This window comes from Garra rufa, chromosome 24, assembly GCF_049309525.1.
Source record: "Garra rufa chromosome 24, GarRuf1.0, whole genome shotgun sequence".
NCBI classification, from domain to species: domain Eukaryota; kingdom Metazoa; phylum Chordata; class Actinopteri; order Cypriniformes; family Cyprinidae; genus Garra; species Garra rufa.
The window spans coordinates 21,804,912-21,827,548 of record NC_133384.1 but is presented as its reverse complement, the minus strand read 5'-3'; the positions used below and the strand labels follow the sequence as shown (position 1 = coordinate 21,827,548).

At 35.6% G+C, this 22,637-nt stretch overlaps 1 protein-coding gene across 1 annotated transcript in view; it reads left to right on the top strand.

The window, feature by feature from the left end:
* The window catches only part of spata13 (spermatogenesis associated 13), a 26,421-nt gene extending 3,884 nt beyond the window's left edge, over nucleotides 1-22,537 (top strand). Inside the window, exons 2-14 of the mRNA XM_073830443.1 lie at nucleotides 5,670-7,106; nucleotides 10,304-10,342; nucleotides 11,712-12,164; nucleotides 12,602-12,746; nucleotides 12,879-13,003; nucleotides 14,931-15,110; nucleotides 15,517-15,702; nucleotides 17,082-17,261; nucleotides 17,347-17,579; nucleotides 19,351-19,480; nucleotides 19,789-20,161; nucleotides 20,245-20,319; nucleotides 21,889-22,537. Coding sequence (XP_073686544.1) covers nucleotides 5,670-7,106; nucleotides 10,304-10,342; nucleotides 11,712-12,164; nucleotides 12,602-12,746; nucleotides 12,879-13,003; nucleotides 14,931-15,110; nucleotides 15,517-15,702; nucleotides 17,082-17,261; nucleotides 17,347-17,579; nucleotides 19,351-19,480; nucleotides 19,789-20,161; nucleotides 20,245-20,319; nucleotides 21,889-22,070 — 3,738 coding nt within the window. The 3' untranslated portion in view covers nucleotides 22,071-22,537. The remainder of the gene's footprint in view (nucleotides 1-5,669; nucleotides 7,107-10,303; nucleotides 10,343-11,711; nucleotides 12,165-12,601; nucleotides 12,747-12,878; nucleotides 13,004-14,930; nucleotides 15,111-15,516; nucleotides 15,703-17,081; nucleotides 17,262-17,346; nucleotides 17,580-19,350; nucleotides 19,481-19,788; nucleotides 20,162-20,244; nucleotides 20,320-21,888) is intronic.
* The last annotated feature ends 100 nt before the right edge of the window (nucleotides 22,538-22,637 follow it).

Here is a 22,637-nt window from a genome sequence, read left to right as displayed (position 1 = left end):
ATCAATAAAAGGTTAAAAAAGTACAGCATTTATGTCAAATTCAAAGATTTTCTAACAATATACACTACTGTTTAAAAGTTTGGGGTCAGTAAATTTTTTTCATTCTTTTTTGAATTTTCTTTATACTTTTATTCACCAAGGATGTGTGAAATTAATAAAAAAGTGATAGCATAGATTTACATAGTTAAAAAGATTTATATTTTGGTGAAATTCTGTTCTTTTTAACTTGTTATTCATCAAAGAATCCTGAAAAAAAAGAATCACAGGTTCCAAAACATTTTTTGGCAGCACAACATTGATCATTCTAATAATAAAACAGTACATTAGAATGATTTCTGAAGAATCATGCGTCACTTAAGATTGGAGTAACAGCTGCTGAATATTCTTTGCATCACAACAATAAATAATATTTGAAAGTATATGAAAATAAATAACATTATTTTATATTTTAATAACATTTTGCAATATTACTAGTACTTTTGGTACTGGTCTTGATGAGCGGCAGTGTATATGTGTGTGTATTTATATGCATAATAAATATACACAGTACACCTATATAGTATGCACACATAAACGCTTATTTTGAATCGATTAATCACAACTAATTGTTTTGCAGCTAATTTTTGAGTGCACTGTCTCTTTAAATGCAACTTACTCAAGACCTTTCTGGTTCTACATGTGAAGTGAAAGGTCTGACCTTTCCATAAAGCTTAACACTGCTTTTTTAACAGTTATTATACTGGCATGCACTTCCTTGACATGTTTACCATCAGTGGACTTGGAGTAGACAAATGCAGGTCATGAGACAGGTTAGATGAATGGGGTGTCAAATATAGCATTACTTGACGCTTCCCATGCCTGAAGCAGGCAGGGCGTGTCTGCCTCCTATTTTTTCACTCACAAAAAAAGAGAACTGGGTCGTATTATGGTAGGTGGTATCAGTAACCAAACAAAAATAATAAATCACATATGGCAAAGCTACCAGACTGATTTAGTGATGAGTGAACATTGTCTCTCTCTACACATGTGGTTATGTGTGTGTGTGTGTTTGACAGTGTGCAGATATATTGATGCTAGTCCAGACCGATAAAGCCCCATAATCAGATTAGGACAGGGAGAGGGGTGCTGCACATGTTATCATGTGGGTTTGAGCGAGTGCAATCTTGTCCAGAGGGATGAGGAAAGCTACCGTCCTCGCATTTTCACTTGTAAACTTCATCAACTAGTGAGTAAAAAAAAAATGTTTAAACTCTCACTCCATATGAATATAATCATAAGATGATCAACAAAGATAAAAATAAAGCAGAAAGTCTGGATGGCTTAAGGGCGGTGTTGTCATCGTAAGCCAAAATGAAAGAGTTAAAAAAAAAGCTTGTTGTAATTGTGGCTCTGGTAGCTTTCCTGCTACTATTTAAATAAAGCAAGCATAGACTTCATTCCATAGTGATGTGACAGCATGGCAAGACTTGCTCATCTTGATGGGCAGATTAAGAAAACTTGTGTGGTCGGTTATTCTTAGGAATTTCCTTAGTCAGGAAGCATCATTTTGGGCTTGTCTGTTTTTATTCGTGTTGTACGAAGTCATCCTACACAGCTGCCACCTTCATTTTAAAGAGACAGTTCACTTAAAAAAACTAAATTCCAAACCAGTATGACTTTTTAATTTTTTTTCTTCTGTGGATGAATTTTTCTATCCATACATTCAGAACATGTTCTTTTGTTTTCCTCAGAAGAAAGTCATACATGTTTGGAGCAACATGATCTTGACTAAATTATGATATGATGTCCCTTTTGTAGGGCTTGTGATTGTATTTTAATGATAATGCTAAAAATATTTAAATATATATATTAAAAAATTATATTTTATACTGCATACTGTTAAAAAATTACTAAGAAAAAAACTGTAAAATTACAATAGGTCTATTTATGCCTGTTTTAATTACTTAATTTGCCTTTTTTTTTGGTAGAAAACCATAGGGACCCCTTAAAGGATTAGTTCACTTCCAGAATTAAAAAATCCTGATAATTTACTCACCCCCATGTCATCCAAGATGTTTCTTTCAAGTCTTTCTTCAGTCAAAAAGAAATTAAGTAATTAATTAATTATTTTTGAGGAAAACATTCCAGGATTTTTCTCCATATCGTGGACTTTAATAGGGATAAGGTTTAAGGTCCAAATTGGAGTTTCATTTGTGGTTCAAAGTATATAAAAATGTATGTAGAGCCCTTTGAAGCTGCGTTAAAACTGTAATTTGGACCTTCAACCAATTGATCCCCATTGAAATCCACTATATGAAGAAAAATCCGGGAAGGATTTCTTTAAAAACCTTAAAGTAGTAGTTCACTTTCAGAACAAAAGTTTACAGATAATGTACTCACCCCCTTGTTATCCAGATTTTGTCATCTTTCTTCAGTCGTAAAGAAATGATGTTTGTTGAGGAAAACATTTCAGGATTTCTCTCCATATAATGGACTTCTATGGTGCCCCCAAGTTTGAACTTCCAAAATGCAGTTTAAATGCAGCTTCAAAGGGCTCTAAAAGTAAAAAGTATATAAATGTTTTTTAGAAAATAACCATTTTGCTAGAAAAGACCCTTCTTTCCTCGGCTGTGATCGTTTGGAGCCATTTAAAGCTGCATTTTGGAAGTTCAAACTCGGGGGCACCATAGAAGTCCATTATATGGAGAGAAATCCTGAAATGTCTTCCTCAAAAAACATAATTTTCTTACGACTGAAGAAAGAAAGACATGAACATCTTGGATGACAAGGGGGTGAGTACATTATCTGTCCATTTTTGTTCTGAAAGTGAACTCTCCTTTAATTTCTTTTCGACTGATGAAAGAAAGACATGGGAGGTGAGTAAATTATCAGGAAAGTTTGATTCTGTAAGTGATATAATCCTTTGAAGTTTCGCTTTGATTCCCATATCTAAGGCATATCACGTTTTATGGTTTTATTTCAAGCATGGAGCCCTATGTGTAATATCTCAGTGAGTAAAGAAAGTGTTCTTCCTCGTGCTAAACCCCTTACATAAGTAGTTTTATTTCTTGGCACAAGGAAGTGTTTATCAAGCAGCATAAATTCCTTATCCTCCTCCATCTGGAGCTGGAAAATGAGTAAAATAGTTTTTGACTGCTGTCTGTATGCATCATGAAGGCGTGCTTGCTTTTAAGAAGGTCATGTAAGTGTTTAGTATGCGTGCATCTGTTCATATTAGTAGTAGGTGTGTGTTTTGGGTGTATTAGTGGCTTCCGCAGGCATGCTTGTGTTTATGTTGGTCTGAGTACTTGTTTAGGGAGTTTAGTTTGAGCCTGACTCCAGCTGGTAGCTGCACAGAGGTTGTTTGGGCTTTTAATTAATTCTAACTCGGCAACCGGGACGATACAGAGGAGGAAGAGTAGGAGAGAAGTTGGGAGACGTTGGACATGTGAGTAAACTGAGGAGTGACTTGGAAGTTGAGTTAATTGCATTCTTTCTAAGCTCTAGTTAAACAAAAAGGTCAGGTGGCAGCTTCTTCCTCATGCCTCGGTGGAGCTGAGCGTTTATGGGTGGCAGGACTTGATGTGATAGAGATCAGCATTTGAGTTGAAAATTGAGCTAGAATCAACCTATGCTCACATAGAAAGACAGAAGGTCAAAAGGTACATGTGGTTAAACCATATACAGTGGTTCTTGGAAGTATTTGAACACTCTTAATATACACTTAATATAGGAATGTTTGCATTAGATAACAGAGTCTTAAACCAAGTGGCGTTTATTGTAGAGAAGGATGGCAGAGAAATACATTTCAATTAATACCTTTCAAAATGAAGACTTAAAAGTCATTCTGATGGTTAAACAATAAATATTTACATAGTTAATCTGATGAACTGTGAACATGTGAACAATAAAGTGGTCATAAAACCGTATATTGTTAATAGTCCAAATCTTTGATACTACATGAAAATGTTTGGAGATTTGAGAATTATATTAGGGGATCATATATTTATATTAGGGCTCAATAAAAAATAATTTCTTTTTAATCATTTTTCATTTTTATGAAACGACATTGATTCGCAAATCCTAAGAATTGATTAGTTTAGCCTGTTTTCTGTTAATGAACGGAACATTGTAGCATACCTCACATCTAATAAATCGCAATAGCTTTGTGCTTTGTTACTTTTGATATGAAACAAATTCTGTCCATTTTATTACAGCATTCAAACAATAAATGCTGTTTAGACGCTGTTTAACTTACCGGAATCCGTATTCTGTCTAATGTAATCGCTCATTCAGTGTTTCAACCGTGGAAAGACGTCAAGATAACTACCTGTAAACAATATTTCACATAATGTCAAGTTTACCTAAGAAAAACATATATGATGACAATAAACTCATTAGTCAGGTAGAAAAATTAGCATTTTGCTAAACATTTTAGAAATGGGAGAAAATATTGATTCACATAATCGATTCGTGACCCCAAGAATTGATTTAAATTGAATCGTGAGGTACCGAACGTTTCCCACCCCTAAAATATATGCATAATGCAAATTCCTATAACATAATTATAATTTTTACTGTTCTGTAATGTTTAATTTATGTTTTGAATCAACAACCATCAAGTTTTTAAGACGATCACCATTTATATTTTTTTTATTTCCAATTTTTTTTTACTCTTATAATTTAAGTGTTGGTATACAAATCAGTTCATTTTAGCCTTCAATATTATATAATTGTAGTACGAACTATGTATTTTTACAGCATTAGTTGCAACATTTTGAGAACATTTGGCATGTACTGTACCTGAAATATATCCAAAATAATTCATATTGAATCGAATTGGAAATCGAATCAATCGCAAGCTTGTGAATCAGAATCAAATCAAATCGTGAAATGTGTGCCAAAACCCAGCCCTCGTAAATGTATATTTAATTTTCCACAGTTCCCTCAGCAACTGAGACAGAATATTTGAGTTATTTTGATGTGATTTATTTGTGACTAAACAGTTTATCAGCATACAGTACATCGGTTCATTCTTCCTCGGCAACAAATGGGTTAAAGCAGCTTAACCTCCTAAAGTGGACCCCTTTCTCCTCACTCAGAATATAGCTAGAAAACTTCAAGCAATTTATTGCATTAATCACAATGGATTAGAAGTTTTCATTGCTTAGTCATGCTCACAAAAGCCTTTCATCACAGCGAACATTGCACCAGGCAACAACGTCCACACCCTGGTGTAGAGGGGCCTCTCTTTCTTAGGAGAAAAGGCATAGCTTAAATCTTTTACAGGAAATTTTACAGCAGTGTAACCTACTCATGAGCAAAGCTCTCATGCTACTTACTGACACCTGCCAATTTGCCAAATAAAGGCATTATTCATCCGTATGAGGAACGCTAAAGCTTGATTTACACTTGTGGGTGGATAAGAACGCTTTGAATGGCTTCACTTGTGCCGAGTTTTATTATTGCGTAGGTCAAGTAATCAAACAGGTTGAAAGTTCTTTCATAATGTGACTTATCAATGTTATGGTTATCACACGGGTGTTGTATTGTTTCATTGAAGTGTAAAGTTAAAATTTTCTCAGACAAAACAATAGGTCATTTATTGTCTTACTCCACGTCACATGGTTTGTGTTCTTTGTTCCTAGACTGTTCATCAAGATTAAACTTTCTGTAATCTGGTTCTGCAGGCACCATCGTTGGACCAGCAGGGCTCCTCTCACAACAATGACCCGCAGAGTGACTCTTTCACAGAGGAGCAGCTGATGAATCCAAAACTGAGGTCTAGTTGTACGGTCCATATGCAACCAGAGCCTTGCTATGAGGAGAACCGGCTTAATAGACTGAATTCTCAAGCCCAGACTGTTCCAGTGATTGCCGATGGCCAGGCCAAGCTGTATCCCTCCAGGACTGTACGTCTGTTTTCCACCCAGACAAAATGTGAGGACGGTGCTTCGCTCAGAGAACCACCTGTCACTCCACAGGCTTGGTCTGGATTGGCTAGTTTCCGTGTCATGGGTTCTTTCAAGAAACTACGGACTTCTGTGCTGCAAGGAATCCAGAACCGGAGCAATGCGATGGCTGCCGGTCAAGAGAGAAATCCGTCTTTCATGGATGAGGATGGAGGTAGCTTCTTCGTAACGAAACGAGAGGTCGCAAGCAGTCAAATCCAGGAAAATGAGAAAGTATCAAATGGGACGGCTCGGACCAGAAAGACGTCTTCGGTTTCGGATGAAGATGATTGTGAGGAGGAAGTGAGTGGGTTTCAGAGGAATTCACATTTCTCTCAAAGTATCCGCAAGGCTTATGGAGCAGGACGGATTGCATTGCTTGACATAGTCAAGACAGAGAGTCCGTCGACCAGTGAGCCCGACCCTAGCAGCACTGTGGACTCTGTCTTACCTTGCAAGAACCTTGAGACTCAAGAAAATGTCAAGATTCTCAAAAGACTAAGCAAAAGTGCAGATAATCTCCACATCTTCAAGAGTCCTTTTAGACGCAGGGTCGCCTCAGCTGAGCCACAGAATCCAGAATGCCCCAATACTATAATTCTTCAGAGGACCACCAGTTCTTCATCGGTTGACTTGCAGGAAAACGATTCAAGTACACGTCAAACCCCGAGGACACGTGGACATTTGCAAAAGCTTGTCGGTAGTTTAACCGACCTTACAGTCAAGCGTAAAAACACACCTGGCCCTGGCTCCAAACCACCTCTGTCACCTCTTAGTCAGCTACATGATGACTACTCCCGCAGAATCCCATGTGTACCAACGAGTGGGCGGCAACGGAGGCCTTCACCCACGCCTAGCAAGGCCCAGCAGGCCAACACTTACCAACACAATCCAACTTTACACCCTGCGCCCTCCTGTCCCACCATCTTTAGCTCCTCTATGGGTGACTCTCTGGAGCCTTCTAGCAAAACAACTGCCCTAATAAGTAACTATGTTCAGGTGGCTGTGTCCTCAACAGATTTCTGTTCAGATGCCCCAGACTGTCTGCTGGAAAAATACTGTGAACCTATGGAGTGCCATCAAAATGGAATGAATAACCACTACTCTCAAGTGCCCAAGCAGTGCTCAAGCCCCAGTCAAAAGCAGACAGTCAATGGCGTTAACGTTAACTTGGAGGTAAGACAATCCTAATAAGTCCATATGTAACCCTGGACCACAAAACCAGACTTAAGTAGCACTGGTATATTTGTAGAAATAGTCAAAAATACATTGTATGGGTCAAAATTATCAATTTTCTTTTATGCCAAAAATCATTAGGATATTAAGATCATGTTCCATGACAACATATATGAATATATCAAAACTTAACTTAATTTGTGTTATATGCATTTCTAAGAACTTTATTTGAACAACTTAAATGCTGTTTTCTCAGTATTTTGATTTTCAAATACCAGATTTTCAAATAGGTGTATCTTGGCCAAATATTGTCCTGTCCTAACAAACCATACATCAATGGAAAGACCCTTATGACTGACTTTGTGGTTCAGGGATAAATATTGTCAAATTTAAACTGGCCTTAGGCTTCAATATAAGTTTAGATGTACACCCAGCATTTGTGGCATGATGTCAGTTACCACAGGAAAAAAATATGGTTCTCAATATACGACATCAAGTACATCAAGTACATTCACTGTAATCAATCAGCTGTAATCAAACTACAATGAGCTTTTGTGTAATTTGCTTTGTCCAAGACACAATGTGCAACCAAATATTTGAATGATTAATGCACACCGTATGTCAAATCGTCAAGGTTAATTGGGGTACTTACGTACTTGCTGTACGAAACCAAGCTACAATTGTTTGTTTGTGCTGTCAGACAGTGTGTTTTACATTACATTTTAGGAAGCTAACTTTAAAGTGTTGTTTGATATAACTATTTACCAGTCTTTTTTTTGTAAAATGATCTTTTTTCACTTGTGTCAGGACAACAACTAGAAGTTCAACTTTATAGAATGGGTAGACCCACAACAGAAAGATGGTTTATAGAACTTCATAGTACAATTACATACATTTTTTATTTATTAATTTATTATTTCCATACAAAAACTACAATTTTTTTCAGGGAACTATAGTTTCTGTGAAACATTGTTATATATGCTGGTGTTGTGTTGAACTCAGAACATTAGTGTAAAGGGGATATCACACCACAAAATTACCTTCTACATGGTATTTGTATATACAGTGTTAAACATTTATTCGCCCCTTTTATAATCCCCGAAAAACCTGAACAGTCTCAGTTAACAATCCATTTTGATTTTCTGAGTAATATGATATGATATATTGCTCAAGCCCCAACCACGACTACTGACGGACTGCCCCGTATTAGCATATTTCCTCCCTCAGCCAGTTGTACGCTTTCCAACATTTTTTTCAGCGTGTATGCTGTAGCGACAACAATGTCTCGTAATCAATGCAGGTGTTTTGTATTTGAATATAAAAGTGAACATAAGAGTCTTCATTTTCTCCCGACATCAGAGCCACTGAGGATGCAGTGAATTAGTTTTGTTTTTGATAGTGATGCATCACCAAATACACAAAAACGAAAGCGAGGGGCGGGGTGAGCAGTAGCTCATTATCATTTAAAGAGACATGCACCGAAACAGTTTACTGTTTTTGATAAAAAGTTGTTGTTTTACCCGACCACTGAGGAATTTTAACCAAAATGTGTTGCAGACATTTCATGAAGACCCTAAAGGTTCAAACCAGCTTGTGTAAATTGTCATCCAATGTCCAATTTAAGACAAGTTTGTGATCCAAATAATAATCACACCTGATAAACTGCTCAAGCCTCAGTCAAAAGTGTACACTCATTGTTGTTAATGTTAACTTGGTGGTAAGGCAATCCTAATGAGTCCATATGTGACCCTGGAAAACAAAACCAGTCTTAAGTAGCACAGGTAAATTTGTAGCAATAGATGAAAATAAATTGTATGATCAATGATCCATTATGCATTTATGCTAAAAATCCTTAGGATATTAAGTAAATGATCATGTTCCATGAAGATATTTAGTAAATTTTGTGGTCCAAAATGTAGGTGTGTTCACGCCATGTCATAATTACCATAATTACAAGATTCCATCTTGTAAAAAGGTTTAACATCCTCACAGAACTCATAATCACACCTGATAAACTGGGAATTCTCTAAAAGATATGACTTGTATCACCTGACCGCCACAGTTTCAGTGTTGATATTGTTGCCACAGAAACGAATAACTATGAGTCCGAAGACGTGAATGGCACCAAGTAGAACATCAAGTGGTGTCATCTCAAAATTACGGTAATTACAACATGGCGTGAACACTGTATGTGTTAAGAGTCAGACATTACTTGACTACAACAAAACTGAAAAATTGTAGTGTGTGCTGCTTATAATGTTACAATATGTGCTAATATTTGCTTTGCAAGATTTGCTCTGCACTTTCATATGTAACTTGTTTGTCCTCCTCGAGACGATATTGATTAACTGTTTTTGTTGTTGTTGTTTGAATAAGTCTGAGTGATAAGAAGCAGCAAGACTGGACAAGCACTTTTCTGTCAGGCCATATATGAAATCTCTACAAAAAGTACAAGATTGTAGATGTCATATCAACAATTGTCGTAAAACCAAAGAACACAAGGTAATCTTATTCTAAACACTTAATAACTGGAACAGACTAGTTCATTAGATGACCTTGACCTTAACACAGGAAGTCATAAATTACAGTAGACAGATTTTTCTTAAAGCATGAACTTTCATGCTTTGCGTCATATGTTCCTCACTCGGGTGACCCTTGTATCTGATGAAGCAACCACAGCGTCGATTTGATATCATTTTGTCGTCGATCAAATCAATCCAATGCATTTTATTGCATTGGCTTGATTGGTCGGTCACCCCCTCTAATAAGACAACTGTATTTTTTTTTTATTGGATGAATGACATCTGATTTCACAGTCTTTCCACCGGAGTGGTACAGTACATTGCGACAGTGTCACATGGGCTGCTCAGCTGTGAGGCACACAGCAGGTTGAGTTAATGATTAGCTGATGTTTATGATTAGCGGGATTGCTTAAACACACCTCCTGGACCTGAGGCTGAACACGTATCAGCAAGGACAGTGTCTCCTCCCCAGAAGAACAGCCCAAGGTTTGAAGTCCAGTAATCAAACCAAGTGCAAATGGACTCCAATAGGTCAGAGGAATGTAACAGAAAGAAGTAGACAAGCTATAGCTAGCCAAGCTCGGCCTGTCTGTTTGTGTTTGTGCGTGATGTATTTGGACATATGTGTTGTGTACCTTTTTTAACATGGTGCTTATTTATTGTGTGCCTTTTCAGTGTCTATGGACTGACGAGAGGGAGAATGATGATCTGGAGGTAAGATATCTGTTATTTCTGTATTTTACATTTTTTTGAAACTAAAAGCAATTAGCAGAGAATATAAAACTAAAATGTGATTGCCATGATGTATAGATTCCATTCAGTTTGCTTATTTCGTTTTTGTCAAACATGACTGTTTGATCAGTTTTATCACTACAGAAAACTGGCTTTCTCAATTTATGCTGTCACTATCACTTTCCCCATTTGTAAAATTGTATAAATAATAAATAATGTTTTGCACCATATTGAGTAATTTTCCAACAAAAGTGTCTAGGATTTCACTCATAATTTAAAAATACGTTGTAGTAAACTGCATTTTTTTTTCTGTCATTAATGACTCACCCTAATGTTGTTCCAAACCCGTAAGTCCTTCGTTCGTCTTGGGAACACAAATTAAGATATTTTTGATTACATCTGAGAGCTTTCTGACCCTCCATAGCCGGCAACACAACAAACACGTTCAAGGCCCAGAAAGGTAGTAAGGACATTGTTAAAATAGTCTATGTGACATGGTTCAACCGTAATGTTATGAAGCTGTTATAAATGTTATGATAAAATACTTTTTGTGTGCAAACAAACCAAAAATAACGTAGTATTAGGCTGTCGTGTTACTCTCATGAACGGAAATCAAAGACCGACACGGAAGAAAATAAATTGTTAAATAAAGTCGTTGGTTTTGTTTTCTTTGTGCACAAAAAGTGTTCTTGTACACTGCAAAAAATGCTTGTCTTACTTCGATTTTCTGTTATGTTTCCAGCCAAAATAGCTAAAAAGTCTTAAATCAAGAAGGATTTTTTTAGATGAGTAAAAATTATTGTCTTGTTTTCAGAAAAAAACAAGCAAAATAATCTGCCAGTGGGGTAAGAAAAATAATCTTGTTTTCTGTTTGAAATAAGATTTTTTTTTTTTTTTTTTTTTTTTTTTTTTGCTTACCTTTTTATTATTTTGCTTGTTCGAAGCAAAAACAAAAAAAATTTTTTTACTCTTCTAGAAAATCCTTTTTGATTTAGGATTTTTTTTAGATATTTTGGCTGGAAACAAGATAAAAAATCTAAGTAAGAAAATCATTTTTTGCAGTGCAGCTTTATAAAATTATGGTTGAACCACTGACGTCACATGGAGTATTTTATGTCCTTACTACCTTTCTGGGCCTTGAATAACCTTGAATGGGTCTTATTAGGCTCAGAAAGCTCTTGGATTTCATAAAAAATATCTTAATTTGTGTTCCGAAGATGAACGAAGGTCTTACAGGTTTGGAATGATACGAGGGTGAGTAATTAATAACAGAACTTTCTTTTTTTTTTTTTATTGAACTATCCCTTTAAAGCTTAAACTAACTGATGACATTTGACATCTGATTCTCTAGGCTTCGTCAGAAATCGCAAAAGCTTTTCTCAGAAGTGATGGGACCTCAGCCACTGCTGCTTCATCTGTCACAAACACCTGTTCCTCAGAATCCCCCCTAGTAACTCCAACAACACCAATCTCTCCACCCTTTGCCAGTGACTCTCCCACTTCTGTAGAGCCCAGAAAAAGAACAGGTCGCTGCAGACCCAGGCCAGTGTCTGACTATGGCCACCTGGCCAGCTCAAAGTACTGCATCCCAGAGGAGGACAGGGAGTCTGACACTATGGACTACACTTCCCAAAAGGACTACAATACCAATGGCAGCTACATAGAGAGCAGCAGACCTGAGAATGGTCATGTGTGCACTCAAACAGAGAGCAGAAAGAGACGTCCGATCTCTGTTATTGGAGGTGTGGATCTGTTTTCATCCCCAACTGCTGAGCAGAAGGATGACACTGAAAGCTTACCTTCTGTAAGGCCATTTCTTTCTTCTCTATTTTTTTTTTTTTTTTTTTGTTATCTTTTGATGAAATCCGAGAGTTTTCTGACCCTGCATAGACAGCAACACAACTAACATGATCAAGGCCCAGAAATATAGTGAGGACATTGATAAAATAGTCCATGTGACATCAGTGGTTCAACAATAATTTTTTGAAGCTACAAGAATGCTTTCATTATGTGTTCACAAGAAGAAGTATAAATACATTTCTATGTGAGATTCATCTTGAAATTAAATGTTGTACTTGTCTGAGTGGATGAGCTAAAATTGCACTGTTTATTATATAATCATAGGTCATTGTCCTGCTCATGTACATTCATTGAACTTTGAACAAGGCCTGCTGGACAGTGGGCTCCTTTTAAGGCTGTCGATTAAAGTCTAATCTGTCATGCTTTGCTTTGTTGTTTAAGCCGGTATGCCGTCCTCCGGTGCCCTCTCACAGAGTGCCTCCATACCGGGCCGTGTCTGCCCGTTTGAGACCCTGTGTCTTCTCCCAAAGCACACCTATCGGTCTGGATAGGATGGGACGCCGTAAAGGGCGAAGAGTGCTCAGCGGTAAGTGTTTTTCTGTTAATATGCCCGTGTCCACTTGACCTACAAACATAAGAGCCTCAGTGGCGAGACTGTTTTGATGAATATTGATTCTTATACAAGAATTTCTAAACTCGTTCAATGTGGTCGCATTAGATACAGATGGCAGCTCTGATCCAATGCTTGATGATAGTGTGAGTGAGGAGGACGGCAGCTTTGAAGAACTGACTGAAGGAACACCATATCTACAACCAGAAGTTGATTTTTTCACGCTAAATCAGGTTGGCTTTGTGATTTTAATGCACAGGGTTCTATATGTACATCTATCTATCTATATACACTATAAGTCTGCAAAATGTTAATTATTTTACCAAAATATGAGGGGTCATACAATTATATTTAATTACAGTTATTTTTTTATTATAGTACTGACCTGAATAAGATATTTAACTTAAAAGGCTTTTGCATGTAGTCCATAAGAGAAAACAATAGTTGAATTAAAAAAATTACCCTGTTCAAAAGTTTTCTAGCGCTTGATTCTTAATACTGTGTTGTTACCTGAATGATCCACAGCTGTGTTTTTTTTTTTTTGGTTTTTTTTTGTTTAGTGATAGTTGTTCGTGAGTCCCTTGTTTGTCCTGAACAGTTAAACTGCTGGCTGTTCTTCAGAAAAATCCTTCACAAATTTTTTTGGTTTCCAGCTTTTTTTTGTATTTGAACCCTTTCCAACTATAACTGTATGATTTTGAGATCCATCTTTTCACACTGAGGACATCTGAGGGACTCATATGCAACTATTAGAGAAGGTTCAAGCACTCACTGATGCTCCAGAAGGAAAAAACATGCATTAAGAGCCGGGGGGTGTAAACTTTTGAACGGAATAAGGATGTGTACTTTTTTCTTAATTTTAAATAAACGTTTACATTTATCATATTTTTCTCATTTTGTACTGACCTTCAGAAACTACAGAAAATACTTGCATGTGCCCCAGAAGACAAAATAAGTTCAATTTACCCTCATATTCAAATTCAAAAAGTTTTCACCCTAGGCTCTTAAAGCATAATTTTTCCTTCTGAAGCAATGGTGAGCGTTGGAACCTTCTGTAATAGTTGCAGATGAGTCCCTCAGTTGTCCTCAGTGTGAACAGATGGATCACAAACTCATACAGTCGTTGTTGGAAAGGGTTAAAATACACAAAAATGCTGAAAAACCAAAGAATCTGAACCTGGAGGACCTAGAGGATTTTTATGAAGAACAGCGGACAGTTTAACTGTTCAGGACAAACAAGGGACTTATGAACAACTATCACTAAACAAAAAACACAGCTACTAAATAAAAAGTCCTTCTTTTTTTCGTAGTGTAACATTTTGCAGATTCTGCAAGGTGTATGTACACTTTTGACTTTATATATATATATTTTTTTTATAATATATATATTTTATATATAAAATATACAATAATTATAACTACAATTTAGTATTATATTTTTTACAAATATTTTGTATACTATTTTTTTACCGTATTACCCTGCTGAAAAAAAAAACAGCTAAAACCAGCCTAGGCTGGTTGGCTGGTCTTAGCTGGTTTAAGCTGGAAGTAGCTGGTTTAAGCTGGTCTCCCAGGCTGGTCAGGCTGCTTTTAGCTGGTGGTTTCCCAGCCTGACCATCTAAGACCAGCCTGGCCAGGCTGGAAAAATGGCCAAAACCCCTCTAAAACCAGCCTGCCTCCCAGCTATGACCAGCTAAAACAAGGCTGGTTGACCAGCTAAAACCAGCCAACCAGCCTAGGCTGGTTTTAGCTGTTTTTTTTCAGCAGGGCTCTATTACATTGTGAACATTTGTCAAACATACAATTTATTTTCTAAACTTAACAGTAAGGGTAAAACCTTTACACTAGTAAAATTAGCTCTGTTCACCTTTAATGTTATATGAGATCTACTTTCATCAATTTTACACACGTTTTTGATTTTTACAGTTGTTTGCACATATAGGCTGTGCTATACAGCACAGGTCATATTTAACTCTTCATATCTTATCTGTTCATTCATGTGTTTATTTGCGGAGTTGTTTTAGTGTTTGCATATGTACTTGTGTGGGATCATCAAACTTCTTGTGGATGATGTAATTCTGCACTATTCTTATCACGTCTTTTTATCCGACCTTTAACCTCGGTAGGTATCGCCTGACTATAATCTCTCTCTTTCCTCAGTACATTCAATCGGGACATGCCGTGTATGCAGAGGCTCTGTGGGACCATGTCACAATGGAAGAGCAGGAGCTGGCTTTAAAAGCCGGGGATGTGATCCGGGTTCTGGACGTTCGGGAACAGGAATGGTGGTGGGGGGCAGTGGGTGACCACGAGGCCTGGTTTCCCTCTAGTTTTGTTCGAGTGAGTTGCACTATGACCTGAGTAATGAATGTGAAACAAAAGCCACACAGCTTGAAAGTAACACTTAAACATAGTAACATTTCCTGTGTGTTTGCTCTTGGTGACCCAAGTGGAAGTGCTAGATGTGTCATCACGGGTTGCATGTGCTGATTGACCGGTTTGGAAGAAATGCGGGTGTACGGAATAGTTTTTTATTGTTTTGAGCTGTAGATTAATGCATCCTATTGTCAATCTGTGACATCCAACAAAATGAGTCAATCAGACACAAAGAGGCTTTGGGTGATTTGATGAAAAGTTCCTGTAGAAGTGGATTAACCAGTTTTCTCAATCACAATTGACTGTTGTCTTAAAATTGTGCCTAATCATGGTTCTCTGGAATGAACTGTAATTATTTGTTGTTGTCAAGGTTCGGGTGAATCAGGAGGATTCAAGCAGTGATAGTGTGGAAATCGCACAGGATGCAGAGGAATCCGTCCCACCAGATGCACACAAGCAAAACTCGGAGCACCGACAGCAGATGAGAGCTAATGTGGTCAAAGAGATCATGGACACAGAGCGCGTATATATCAAACACCTCAAAGATATCTGTGAGGTGAGCCTCCATCCCAGCTGTTTTATGTTTGCTTTAGTTTTATCTGTTTGTTATGTTTTGTGGTATGTGTACGGTGATAAACGCACCCTTATCTTCAATTTATCCTGAATGGTAATCAATCCCCTACGCCTATCTCATAATTTAAATATGAGATCAAGATTAAAACAATTGCCTTTTTTCAAGATAACATTATCTCTCAGAATATAGTTGTAATGTTTAAGAGTAGTTCAATGATATTTAACTCCACACAAGTGGAATATGGGAATACTAGCATTCTACATTGTACACTATACTACCAGTCAAAAGTTTTTGAACAGTAAGTTTTTTTGTTTTTGTAAAGAAGTCTCTTCTGCTCAAAAGCCTGCTTTTATTTGATACAAGGTATGGCAAAAAGAGTAAAATTTTGAAATATTTTTACTACTTAAAATAACTGCTTTCTATTTGAATATATTTTAAATGTAATTTATTCCTGTGATCAAAGCTAAATTTCCAGCATCAATAATCCAGTCACATGATCCTTCAGAAATCATTCTAATATGCTGATTATACTATTATTTAGGATGCTAAATGATAATAAAGACAATTATAATGTTACAAAATTCTAAACTTTCTATTTAAAGAAACCTGAAAAAAATTCTACTCCGCTGTTTTCAACATAATAATAAATGTTTTTTGAGCTGCAAATCAGAATATTAGAATGAATTCTGAAGGATCATATGATTGGAGTAATGGTGCTAAAAATTCAGCATTGAAATGACAGGAATGAATTACATTTTAAAATGTATTCAAATAGAAAACAATTATTTTAAATGGTAAAAATATTTTAAAATTTGACTGTTGTACTGTGGATCAAATAAATGCAGGCTTGGTGAGCAAAAGAGACTTCTTCAGAAAACATTAAAAATCTTACTGTTCAAAAACTTTTAATTGCTACTGTTTAACTGCTGTTCTTTTTAAACTTTCTATTCATCAGAGAAAATAATGCATCATGTTTTCTGCTAAAATATTTGGCAGCACAACTGTTTTCAACATAAGTAATAAGATTTTTTTTTTCTTGAGCAGAAAATCAGCATATTAGAATGATTTCTGAAGGATCATGTGCTTTGCCATTACAGGAATAGATTACATTTTCAATATAGATTATACTTTTTTTTTTTTTTCTTCAAAAATGAGTTCTATAAGTAAATATTTCTTAGCTCAAATGTATTACATTTTATCTGTCAGATTGTTTATCCAATAGTCTCATTGATGACCTCTGCTGGTCAAATGCATAAAGATATTTATCAGTGAAGGAAAACTTTCGAAAGCAATGAAAATATCTAAATAAAATAATGTTAATTTAGTCGTTTCAATCTAAAATTTTGTTGTTGTTGTTGTAGGGATATATCCGTCAGTGTAGAAAGCACCCTGGCATGTTTACTGACGCACAGCTAAAAACAATCTTTAGCAACATTGAGGACATCTACAGGTTCCAGAGAACGTTTCTCAAAGATCTAGAAAAGAAATACAGCCCTGAAAACCCTCATCTCAGTGAGATTGGCTCCTGCTTTCTTCAACAGGTACCTTTACACGCACAAGAACCAAAGAAATAAACATTTTCCTTACAAATTGCTTATATTCCTTTACATCTTTTCCCTCTTTTAGGAGGATGGTTTCGCCATATACTCTGAATACTGTAATACACATCCAGTGGCATGTGCTGAATTGCAGCGATTGATGAAACAAAGCAGATATAAACACTTCTTCGAAGCCTGTCGTCTCTTACAGCAGATGATTGACATTTCCATTGCTGGCTTCCTACTCACACCAGTACAGAAGATTTGTAAATACCCTCTTCAGCTGGGAGAGCTTTTGAAATACACACCCAAAGATCACAGGTAGCTCATTCTCTTATGCACATACACTCCTGATAATTTACTCACCCCCATGTCATCCAAGATGTTCATGTCTTTCTTTCTTCAGTCGAAAAGAAATTAAGGTTTTTAAGGAAAATATTCCAGGATTTTTCTCCATAGTGGACTTTAATGGTAGCTAACGCATTGAAGGTCTAAATTGCAGTTTTAATGCAGCTTCAAGGGGTTCTACACGATCTAGCAAAACGACTGGTCATTTTCTAAGAAAAATACAAATGTATATACTTTTTAACCACAAATGCTTGTCTTGCACTAGCTTGACCTCATGCATAACATAATCACGCATGACATTGGCAGAAAGGCCGACCCAGTGTTTACAAAGCAAATGTGCAAAGAAAATCGAATGCCCTTTACAAATAAAGGTAAAACAACAGTGTTGGACGATTTTGAAGCTGGAGGAGAAAATTAGTTTTTCGCCATACCCTACCTTTTTTAACCGAAGTACACAGTCGAAGAACTAACTGCATGTGACTTTTCAAATGTGATTACGCAATTACACATCAAAGAGCGAGTGCAAGATGAGCATTTTCTGGTAAAAAAAAAAAAGTATATACATTTTTATTTAAATTTTTAAAAAATGACCTATATCAGAGATTAAACCTATATTCCTCGACTGGGATCATGTAGAGCCATTTTAAGCTGCATTGAAACTGCAATTTGGACCTTCAACCTGTTGGCCACCATTGAAGTCCATTATATGGAGAAATCTCTTGGAATGTTTTCCTCAAAAACCTTCATTTCTTTGCGACTGAAGAAAATCTTCAGTCAATTTTTGGAAGTGAACTGCTTTAAGTTACTGAAAAGTCTGACATGCTCACTAAAGCTGCATTTACTTGAAAAGAAAAAACAATAAATACAATAAAATTCTACTACTTTTATTAAAATTTAAAATGACTGTTTTCTATTTTAAAGTTTTAAAATGCAATTTATTCCGGTGATGGCAAAGCTGAATTTTTCCGCAGCCATTACACCAGTCTTCAGTGTCACATGATCTTTCAGAAATCGATCTAATATGCCGATTTGGTGCTTAAGAGACATTTAATATTATTAATGTTTAAAACTGTACTGGACAATGATTAATCGCGATCAAACGCATCCAAAATAAAAGTTTTTGTGTACATAATATATATGTGTATATTTATATACACACGCATGCATGTATATATAATGTTATGTGATGTTTATATATAATATAAATGTATACATGTAAATACATGTTAACATTTTCAAAATATATACTGTATGTGCCTTTATTGACATTTTTGATTGATTGTGTCCTTGCTGAATAAGGGGCCGTTCACACGGAAGGTGTTTCTCCATTACAATGCACTACTTTTTTCATTGTTTTTCTATGTAAGCGCCCTAGATGGATGCATATGACCATTGTGCTCGCATCTTGTGTATTTTCACACATAAGCGTTGCGTTTTTAAGTCACTGTGTTAAAAGAACTTTTACACGCAGCACCGGCCATCAATGTCCGTTCAGAACAGTGGTCCAATATGAAAACCTTGGAGGTAGGGCAAGCAGTGCAAGCCTTTTTTTACAGTAGCAAATTGGCATGGCGACTTTTTAATTTGACGGCAACATGGCGGAGGAAACATTTTGCATCTCACATTTTAGATGTGAAGACGCATTCTTTGTGAATGCCCCCTAAAAGTATTAATTCCTTGTGTACATATTTACTTTATTATGATCTTTTTGATTTAAAAAAAGTAAATGTTTTTTTCTCCTCAGTGACTACGCAGGGGTGTGTGCTGCACATAAAGCAATGAAGAACGTAGCAAGTCTGATAAACGAGAGAAAAAGGCGGCTTGAGAGCATCGACACCATCGCTCACTGGCAGGTGGCCATCCTCCACTGGGCGGTCAGTGATATTTACACAAATTTACACTGCTTTCACTATTTTTGATTTATTTAGGTAGCAGCAACAGGCTCTCTGATGTTTTCGTATCAAGAAATTTGATTATTTTGGCAGATGTGTGCATGTCTAATGCAATAAGATATTAATTGGATACCATGTTGATCTGTTTATTAGATTACTTATTTGTTAACGTGCTGGGTCATTCAAAGGGCTAGATGAGGTTTAGTGTACTACAGTACAATAATGTCAGGTTTCAAAGCTTGTTTGAGAATTTAAAAATGAAAAAATATATATATATATATTGATTTTAGGGTGATGATATGTTAAAACGAAGCTCTGAGCTCATCCACTCCGGCGAGTTAACGCGGATAGTGCGACCTGGTAAGACGCAGCAACGCAGCTACTTCCTGTTTGACCACCAGCTGGTGTTCTGTAAAAAAGACGTCCTGCGGAGAGACCTGCTACACTACCGTGGACGTATGGACACTGACCTACTCGAGCCAATCGACCTGCCTGATGGACGGCACACTGAGATGGGGCTCCTGAAGAATGCGTTTCTGCTACGGCATGCAGAGAACCTGAATGTGCTGTGTGTGTTGTGCTGCAAAAAGAACCAGGATAAGCAGCGATGGCTGCAAGCGTTTGGCCAAGAGCGCAGACGGGTACAGGAGGACCAAGAGATGGGTGCGTCTCACAGTTGAAGGGCTATGTGTTCTGTTCTGGTATGAAATGTTCAAGCCAATAATTTTTTTTTTCTGAATTTTTAGGGATGGAGATTACCGAGGCACAGAGGAAGCAAGCAGTTCACAACGCCAGGAAATCCAAACAAGGAAAAATGAAAAGTATGTATTTTTGTTGTCTTGTCGTGCTGTTATTGGAACTGAGGTAAAAACAGTGTTCTAATAGATTTGAATAGAATTTTTAATGTAGTATTTATTTCTGTTATTGCTTTTCATGTTATTTATTGTTTTTCTGTTATATTTTTAATTATATTTTAGTTCTAAAGTGTCTTTTCCAATTTAGTTTTGTTTTTATTCCATCGTTTCAGTTAATTTTTATTTATTTTTTTCAGTTAAAAAAAAATTATTTTATGTTTTTATTTTATGAATTATAAGATTTATTTTAAAATGTTTATCTAGAGACATTTTCATTTTCAAACAGGTTTCATACAGGGCAAATTAATCTTTTTATTTTAGTGTAGTTTGTTTTGGACTTTAAATGAAAATTTATTTCAGTTCCAGTTCCAGTTTTAATTTTATTTTTTAAAAATAATGACATCTGGTTAAAGTTTCTTTGGTGTTTGTTTTTCTTATTTTATTGTGTTTTTATTGTAATATGATAAACCATATGTCAAAAACTACAAATTATTTTTTGGACATTTTTCTTTTAGTTTTTTTTTTCTTTTAGTTTGGTTTCAGTTTTCCTTCAAGTTTTAATTTTATTTTTTAACAATAATGACACTGCATCAAAGTCTCTTAAGGTATTTTTTCTTTTTTTCTTTTATTCTTTTCTTTTTATTTGAATGTGTCTTCTCAATTTAGTTTAGTTGTTATCTGTTAGTTAGTTTTAGTTTATTTTCTAGTTTCAATTTATAAATTTTTTATTTTAGATATATAAGATTTATTTAAAAATGTTTATCTAGAGACATTTTCATGTTTAATACAGGTGATAAACTATATTTTAAAAAAAACTACAAATTAATTTTTGGACCCTTTTTTTAGTTTGGACTTAACTTAAAGTTAAACTAAACTAAAATTAAGTTATTTTTTTTTTAACAATAATAAAGCTAGGTCTAAGTCTCTTAAGGTATTTTTTTAATTGTATTTTTATTTTAATGTGTCTTCTCAATTAAGTTATTATCATTGTTTTAGTTCATTTTCTAGTTTCCATTTATTTATTTTTTAATTTAATTTAATTTTTATCTTAGATTTATAAGATTAATTTTAAAATGTTTATTTAGGACATTTTCATGTTTAATACAAGTGAGATAAACCATGTTTCAAAAACTACAAATTAATCTTTGGACTATTTTATTTTAGTTATTGTTGGACTCAATTTCAGTTTTTCATTATTTTTTCATTTTAGTTTTTTAACAATAATGACACCAGGTCAAAGTTTCTTTGGTGGTATTTTATTTTCCTTTTTATTTCTTAGTTTATTTAGATTTTTCTTTATATTTTATTCAGTTTCAACATTTAGGTGTTCCAAAGATAATGAATCAAAAATGTATGTTAATTTTCAATGTAAAATTAAGGTTTCTAAAGACATTTTCATCTTTAATACAGGCAGGTCGTAACGATTTCAGGTATTATAATGAAAAAATAAAAATGATTTTCAAAAATGGTTGGTTAAGATTACATTTTAATACCAGGATGAAGTCATACTCACATTTAGTGTCTGTACACTTCCAGAAATGAATTATTCTGATCACCCTGGGCCCCCTCACCATCAGCCGCTACATCCTCTCCATCAGCGTCATGTGACCGTCCCAACCAGCATCCCTCAGCAGCAAGTCTTCTCTTTAGCAGAGCCAAAGAAGAAACCATCCCACCTGTTGTACTCGCTTGCACGCAGTGCCCTCTTCAGGAAATGACAAAAAGAGACCCTTCAGTCAGACAGCATTTAGTGTTTTTATATATTTCACAAATGATGAAATATTACTGGACTGCATGTCTGTTTTTATGTCATCTTCAAATGCATACACATGAATATGTATATTTATATACATATAAGGAGGTATGTGTGTACACATGACATATGTGCTTAAGTTATAAAGGCTCATTATTTAGCCTTAAGTCAGTGTGTTAGTGTGGAAAGTGTTAGTTATTTTTTTTATCATGTCATTTTACTGATATGGTCAAAAAGCTGCTTCCCGTTGGGTTTCTCCCATCCGTCACCTCACCTGAATGTCTGTCTTTTATGACAAAGAGTTGTATTCTGCTTTTTAACTACATGTCTATATAATTTTATTGCTTTACCTGAGGCTGGAGCCTTCAAAAAAGTGTAAAGACAGCAAACACTAACATCCATCATTCTGTAAATAAACTTGAACCAAATGTACAGTGCCTACAAGTGTTCAAATGCATCAAGAAAGTCTCTATGGTACAAAAAGGCTTAATGTATCTATAGGATAAGTGAACACAAGGCTCACTGTCTGCAC